Below are 7,735 nucleotides of genomic sequence, written 5' to 3' on the forward strand. Positions count from 1 at the left end.
CTACTTTGAGGAAGGTGTCAGATGGGACCTGCTTTTATTCCACAACCCATTTGGTATTCTAGATAAGCTCAGTATCTGCAGTGTAATGATGACCTGCTTCATATTTGCTGGTTTTCATGACCACGAGGAAGATTGGGACATGTCTATATGGAGAGATATTTTCCAAAACACTAGAAATCCCTTATGGAAATACATCTTCAACTGAAGTTGATCATCTAGTATGCCTACGAATTAGGGGGATCCAGCCTGTAAAAGAGATTTGCGAGAACTTTAAATAGCTGCTATGCTTTAAGAAGGGCTGTAATTTGTCATGTTTGTACCATCAATGATTTTGTCAGAGAGTGTGTCACATTTTGTCAAACAGTTGAGATCTCATTTAGGAGCAAAACTCTTCATATGACAACACTGACATCTAGTGGTAGAAAATAAGATCACAATTAATTCTAGCGGAGTCCCTGTACCTGAACTTCAGATATGCAAACCGGAGCTGGACACTACTCTCAAAATGTTGTTGATATCTTGTATTGTCCTGCAGTGCCTTTGTAACACACCCTACATCGATATCTTAATACTTGTCAAATGTCCCAGTAATGCCTCATAAAGTTCTTGTTGCAAATGATGTGTTGTTTAACTCATTCAGTGCCAGCCACTTTTGGAGAACGGATGCTCCCAGTGCCAGAGTTTTCAGAGCGTTTTCAGTGATTTCTCGAGGCCCACAGAATATTGTGTGATATTACTATGTAAACACCGAACACGCACAAGAACGAGCTGGCTCTATTGTATCATCAGCAAAAAAAAGTTTATTGATACCATTTTCCGTTCTTTAGTTATGAGCCGGAGAAGATAGGTTGTTTTCAGCGTTTTCAGGCTTTTCAAATTATTAGCTGAGATAATCCGCCTTTTGTGAAATGCAGCATTTCAAGCACATTCACTGAGTCTGAAGATAATATTTTCTGATGTAGTGACGTAGTTGTTGTGTGATGCCCTGCGTGCACCACCCCCCTCCCCCCCTCCCCCCGTAAACTCCTCCCCACACTGCACACAGCCTCACGCAACCATTATATTTTCGGAGTGCTGCGTTTGTGTGCTGCTGTCGGCTCTCAGCGCCACAGCAGGGAAGAGCCAACCCGGATTGCTGAATGGTTTGGCGTCAGGGGCTGCTTTCCTGTCTGCTAATCGGGTGGAGAAACTATACAGACAGACAGACAGACAGACAGGGACAGAGGGGCTCAGTTGTGAGCGCGGATTGACTCCTGTTCGGAGCCAATGTCAGCTCCCGCGACAGAGCAAATGGCTCTGGGAGCATGCATCGGGTTGTCTTTGATCCACGGCTTTTAGGCTGTTTCTCGGACCTGTCTCTAATCTGGACTGCACCGAGCAAGCACAATGAGTCCGTAAAATAGGTTATACACCTCCAATAGCTACTATAGTTGTACAGGAGCTGCGGAAGGCTTTGATCGACGTCCCACCGTCAAAAAACGCATTGGACGTCGAAGGACGTCCGTGGCATTCTACGTCACTATTTAATTGGACGTCGAAGGACGTCCATGGCATTCAATGAGTTAAAATGCCAAATGGCCAAAAACACACTCCATTTTAAAGATAACAGCAGTGTCGTTTTAGTTTTTCCAATTGCAATTATGTTAAAGTCCTATGCCTAGTAATAATGTATTTTCCAGAGTAAGAAGCTATTGCTGTCTGTTGCCTTAACTCCCAGAAGTCACAGGCCACCATTGTTTTAAAACATCCCTTTAAAACCAGCTTGAAAAAATTCAAACTACGAAAAAATAGAAAAATTGACATCAAGGAAAAAGGTAAAACACCACTTTAAAATGACCACTTGGATAAGGATTTGCAATACAATTCCGGGTTAGGGTTTGCTTACCGGGATGCGAAACTCGTGCGCCAGATATTTGAGCGTGGCGGCCTCGTGGCCCAGCAGGTTGCTGCGGTGCACGAGGTTCCCCGGCAGCGTGGTGTCGAACTCCTTCCGCACCACCGAGGCCACCGAGTCCAGGATGACCAAGCCCGCTCCGGCCGAGATGATGTCCTCCTCCAGCTTCTCCAGTCTGGACACAAGAGCCAGCACAGAGATCAACAGAGCGTAGGGGTGGGTGCTATGGCACTGAAAGAATATCACAATATTTCAGGGTATTTCCGCGATAACGATATTATTATTGAATACTAGGGTGAGTTTTTCTGTACATGATGCATTGAGGAAGAATATACAGTAAGGCAATGAATAATATGTGGATCTGGTGGTCTGGTCGAGTCTGTCTCCTTCAGACAGGCTATTAGATTTAGCAAAATGAAGTACCGTAAATTCCGGACTATAAGACGCACCGGTCTATAAGCCGCGGGACCAAAATTGACTATTTTTTTCTTCTATAAGCCGCACCGGACTATAAGCCGCGGGTGTTTTGATGTTTAATTACCATGTGAAAGGGTTCGTGCACAGAGAGGAATGTCGGGAAAGAGATCGCTGTTTGGGGAAGCTCCCATTTATTAACATTTCAACAAAACAAAACAAAAGTCAGGTCACTAATCCCCAGACAAAATCACACAACAATAGGCTACCGTATATGTGCAGCAAACCTGTAACCAGAGAAGTCAAGTCACTAATCCTCGTCTTCCTCTTCTTCCTGCGTACTGAAACCACCAAAGTCCTCATCTTCAGTGTCGGAAACGAACAGGTTCAGGGTGGCTTCGTCAACCACTCTCCTCTCTCCTTCATTGTCACTCAAAACCAACGAACTCCTCTTCATCACTGTCGGCATCGAACAGCCTCTGAAGCCTCTGACGGCCCTCAGCGCCAGCTGTGGCGGCGTCATCCTTTTCATCCCGCAGCAGTCCAGCGTTTTGGAACCCGTTGGTGATTGTGGATGTTTTCACACTCCTATAATATTCCGTGATCTTCCTTTGTGTGAATTCGCCGAAGTTTGTGATTTTCTCCTGGTAGTCGGGAGGGAGTTGTTCAGTAGTTCTCCCCCGGACGGACAGTCCCTTTCGTCTCATGAATCGGTAGCACCAAGATGGCCCACCTCTGAAATGTTCAATTTTCATCTCGGTGGCGATTGTTTTGGCCTTCAGTCGGATCTGCACCGTGGAAACGTCTCGGCCGTCTCCTCTCTGGGTCAACACCCAGTCCTCAAGGGAATCTTCAAGTTCCGGCCATCTGCTTTTGTGGCCTCTGAAGGACTTTTTTGTCTTATTACACTGAGACAGTTCCTGCTGCTGCTGCTTCCAACGTCTCACCATTGACTCATCGATGCCCAGGATACGCGCTGCTGCTCTGTTTGTTTCTTTTAGTGCGAGTTCGACTGCTTTCAGCTTGAAAGCTGCGTCGTGTGACTTTCTGCGTACCTTCCCCATGGTAAGTGAGAGAGAGACTGCTTGTCTTGTTGTGATTCCGGGCTGATGAACTTTGCTTACCGTAATTACCATATGTAAGGGTTCACGCACAGAGGGGATTGTTGGCTGTTTGAGGAAGCTCCCATTTACCGTATTACCGTAACATTTCAACAAAACAACATAACACAACACCTTTGTTTATTTCGACAGTGCACACAGTGTCCGCGGTGTGGTGAAAAGAGGGCAACAGAGGAAATTAAAACAGAAGTGGATTTATAGGTAGAAAGAGTGCTAAAAAAGAGAGATTTTATTTGTATTTGAAATTTTTTTTCTGAAAAAATCCATAGATAAGACGCACCGTTATATAAGCCGCAGGGGCCAAAAAACGGGAAAAAAGCCGCGGCTTATAGTCCGGAATTTACGGTAGGTGAAACTCAAAGCAACAAAAAAGACCACAATGGAAAGAAAGAAAGAAAGAAAGAAAGAAAGAAAGAAAGAAAGAAAGAAAGAAAGAAAGAAAGAAAGAAAGAAAGAAAGAAAGAAAGAAAGAAAAGAAAAGAAAAGAAAAGAAAAGAAAAGAAAAGAAAAGAAAAGAAAAGAAAAGAAAAGGGTAAATGAAAGTGGCTTGAGTGGACAGTACCTGTGCAGGACGTCCTGAGAGGTGAGCTCTCTGAACAGGTAGACGCGCCCGGCCATCTGCAGAACACGCTCCTTACAGCTGAAGTACTCTGGGAAGCGACTCTGAGCTATCTCCACCAACCTGACACAGACAAGTGACGCATCTATTTTCATCATCACTTTACAGGGCCTGGAAAACACCATTTTCCTCTGACACCAACTCTTCTTCCAGGTATTCCATGATGGTTTAACTCACCTGTACAAATCAGTACCTTGCCTATCTTCTTTACTGTGTTGTTTCTCACTGTTTTTATCGCTTCACTTTCAAACTTGGTTTTCAGTGTAAATTTGCCACTAAACTGAATGGGCCGGACGTGTCTATGTGCTGGTACCTCTCGGCAGAGAAGAATTGAATGGGCCGGACGTGTCTATGTGCTGGTACCTCTCGGCAGAGAAGAATTGAATGGGCCGGACGTGTCTATGTGCTGGTACCTCTCGGCAGAGAAGAATTGAATGGGCCGGACGTGTCTATGTGCTGGTACCTCTCGGCAGAGAAGAATTGAATGGGCTGGACGTGTCTATGTGCTGGTACCTCTCGGCAGAGAAGAATTGAATGGGCAGGACGTGTGTATGTGCTGGTACCTCTCGGCAGAGAAGGCGGACTCTGTGTCGATGTAGATGACGCTGCTGTCCATGCCGCCCATGCTCCTGGGCAGAGTGGCCAAAACACTGAGCATCAAACACATCTGGGTCTTCCCACATCCAGACGGCCCCGCCACCTGACAGGATGCAGATGTTCAATTCAGGCTCATTTTTTGTGGTTGATGATATCATCAAAAGGCCTAGATTAAAACAACAATATGATTCATCTCATAGAGGGGAGGGACCAAGCAACATACTTGGATGTGTTGTGTCTAGTTTGAGAGAACACATATTTAGGATATTAGACCAATGTAGCGGGCCAATAATTGGATTTTGATTTACTGGACATCAGTCTTCTCATCCACAACCGTTATGATGGAGGTTCCGCCCTGACCACAGCTACATCTGTAAAACCTCTGCAGTGAATTTTTATTTTCTTTGCTCATTAAAAAAAAAAAAAAAAACATTTTAATTGTGAATTATTTTATGACGAGTAGTTCTTTAAAGCAGGGAGACCAATTGCCTCTACAGTACTCAACAGCAGGCAAACTCTGGGATACATAAAAGGCCAGTATCGGCCTGATAATGATAATGGCACATTGTTTTGTTTCGATGGTGTGGTGCTGGCCGAAGGCTGAGCCATCTAGAACAGGGTTTGTCTGTCTGTCTGTCTGTCTGTCTTGTATAGTCACATAGTAGATCAGTCACAGCTCACGCTGCTACATGCATGTCATCATGAAACGGAAACTTAACTGTGACCGATGTATCACTGGTTTCCACCCTTTAGAAATCTGTGCAAATAACCATGCAAAAATTTCATAAAAAGGGGCAATACCCTAGTTTAATGTAGATACAAAAGAATATGTAACCGGCTCGTTATAACATACATTTCAGACAAATCACTATTTACAATGTCTCTCCCCTGCCTCACTGGCTACAGCCACACTGATGGCAGCCCGCCCTGGTTAACAGTTGCGCTGGGAGTCGATGGATGTGCGATCGATCTCCTGGATAGTGCGGCTCTATTGACATCGTGAATAGCGTTTCACCCCCCCCCCCCCTCCAGACATGCGTAAATAACAAGCTCATTACATATTCCTTTGCATCTAATAACGGCATGGAAGCCACGCCCATGGCATGTACCTCTGTGATCATTCCGCAGCGCAAGCCTCCTCGGAGGAGTTTATCCAGCGCAGGTAAAGATGTGGAAAAAAAGGATTCTGGGTTTTGCTTCGACAAATCCAGAGCCTGAGAAAACAAGAACGGAAGCTGACTTCTCATTTAGTTTGTTACTGCACTGTTATCATCATGCATTGTATTTGAAAGCAGGGTGGGAAATAACCCCCAGTGACCAGATAAATACATGAAAAGTTTAGTCTACATAGCAGGTCACCGGCGGTCATTTGGATGTCCTGTTCTATTAGTGTACATGGCTGTTAAACATGCCTGCATACGAAACAGAATCCCATTCAGGACACACTTGGCTGAATCCAGGCGCACACACACCATTTGATATGAAATTTCACATCTAGCGTATCTTCTCAAATATGCATGATTTCATGTCACTTTCCTTTTGGCGAGTTATTTGTGTGCAACATACACAAATGGCCTTAAAGTTAAGTTTAGGTTTTTAAGTTGATTGTTTAATAACAAGTACCGTGGTGACTGGAGGAGCGATGGCTTTGCTGACAGACCGCAGCAGCGTGAAGGCCTTTTGGTAGCTCAGTCCTGCGGTCCACATCACCTCCAGAGGAGTCAGAGACAACAGATCCTGGAGGAAACAATATCCAGAGTCCAGCTAAGTTACTGTCCAGTGTCCACACTGACCAGGTGCTATTTTTCTCTTTTTAATCTGGCATGTATTATGTTAGTGGTAAACTGACTCCCAGGCACTTATCAGCAAGCATAAGGCAAAGTAACACCAATACAAACAAAAGTCAGTTATAGTTTCAGAAAAGAAATATAACATTTCATTCCTACTCAGAATTTAAACCTTGCTAACATTGACTGTAGTGCCACATACAATTCACATAGTTACAGAAACAGGACGAGAGGAAGGCATTTTGGATGGTATTACGGACTTTTACTGTAAAAGTTAATTCCAATAAGTTTTTCTGGGGGTATAACAATGAATAAGCAGGTGGCAGCTGCAGCTCGTCCACCGGTGGTGCTGATGATGGCGTGTGGTGAGTTGATGCCAGCTGAAGGCACACTGAGCTTTCTTTTATGTCGGTGGATGGTAGAGTCACGGTTCTTCACTTGAAGAAGTTGAGGCCTAGCAACACCCTCAGTAGGGGTGGGGATCGCTCCTTTGACATCAACGTCTGTCCTTCATCTCTGCTGTGGTGCGTCTGTTTGTGGCAACCAGCTGTCAGTGTGGAGTGCCAGCTCCTCTGTGAGGGCCTGGATTACTTTGTAGAGGCTGTTGTTGTGCTGTTGGAGGTCGGCCATCTCCTTCTCCATCACTGCAACCCTGCTCCTCTCTCTCTGCAGCAGTTCCTGGTTGACCTGCTTTTCTTTGCGTCGTTTTTGGGAGAGGTATTGCCCCATGTCAGTGGTAAGCAGGTATTGAAGTAGTAGGTAAGACTCTCTAGTAGACTAGACTTCTGAGTGTGAGTACGCCAACCTCCAGCATATATAGCCCTCAACCGGGAAGATTATGACGCCGCGAATGATGTCATTCCGGGCGTCATAATGACGCCGCACTGTGATTGGTTCTGAGCACTAGTTCTGAGAGTCGCTCTGCTGTTTGCACTGTTAAAAAAAACACGGCATAGCGTCAGCAAACTTACCTTACAACTTTGTATTTGGTGTCTCTTGAGTCGTTCACACATTTCCGCCGAAACGCCTGCTCTTATGAGTTTTCTGCTCGCCATGTCGGTGTACTTTATCACCCTTGTCGACGGGACAAAACATTAAATCAATAACAAAACAACGAACCATTCTTTCCTCGCTTCCTCGAGCTGCAGAAGCAGCCATCAAAACTCCATGGCGGCGCACAGCTCTTCCGCACTGCATTGTGGGAAATGTAGTAACAAAGAGTGGAAATGGAAACATACCGGTAGCCTACAACATGATTTGCCCATAGGATTTGCCATGCATGTTGACACATCGTTTATGTTAA

General features: G+C 45.1%; 1 protein-coding gene across 2 annotated transcripts in view; it reads right to left on the bottom strand.

Annotated features, from left to right (window-relative positions):
* rad51b (RAD51 paralog B) overlaps positions 1–7,504 on the bottom strand; it is an 89,487-nt gene extending 81,983 nt beyond the window's left edge. For both annotated transcript variants that reach the window (XR_014553053.1, XM_083643652.1), the window contains exons 1-6: positions 7,404–7,504; positions 6,269–6,382; positions 5,755–5,859; positions 4,612–4,748; positions 3,992–4,111; positions 1,886–2,069 (exon numbers count right to left, since the gene is read on the bottom strand). Coding sequence is in view for 1 of the 2 variants with exons in the window: in XM_083643652.1 (XP_083499778.1) it covers positions 1,886–2,069; positions 3,992–4,111; positions 4,612–4,748; positions 5,755–5,859; positions 6,269–6,382; positions 7,404–7,487 (744 nt within the window). In the remaining variant the exon portion in view is untranslated. The remainder of the gene's footprint in view (positions 1–1,885; positions 2,070–3,991; positions 4,112–4,611; positions 4,749–5,754; positions 5,860–6,268; positions 6,383–7,403) is intronic.
* Positions 7,505–7,735: the final 231 nt, after the last annotated feature.

Source organism: Poromitra crassiceps (assembly GCF_964638095.1).
Source record: "Poromitra crassiceps genome assembly, chromosome: 9".
Lineage (NCBI taxonomy): Eukaryota > Metazoa > Chordata > Actinopteri > Beryciformes > Melamphaidae > Poromitra > Poromitra crassiceps.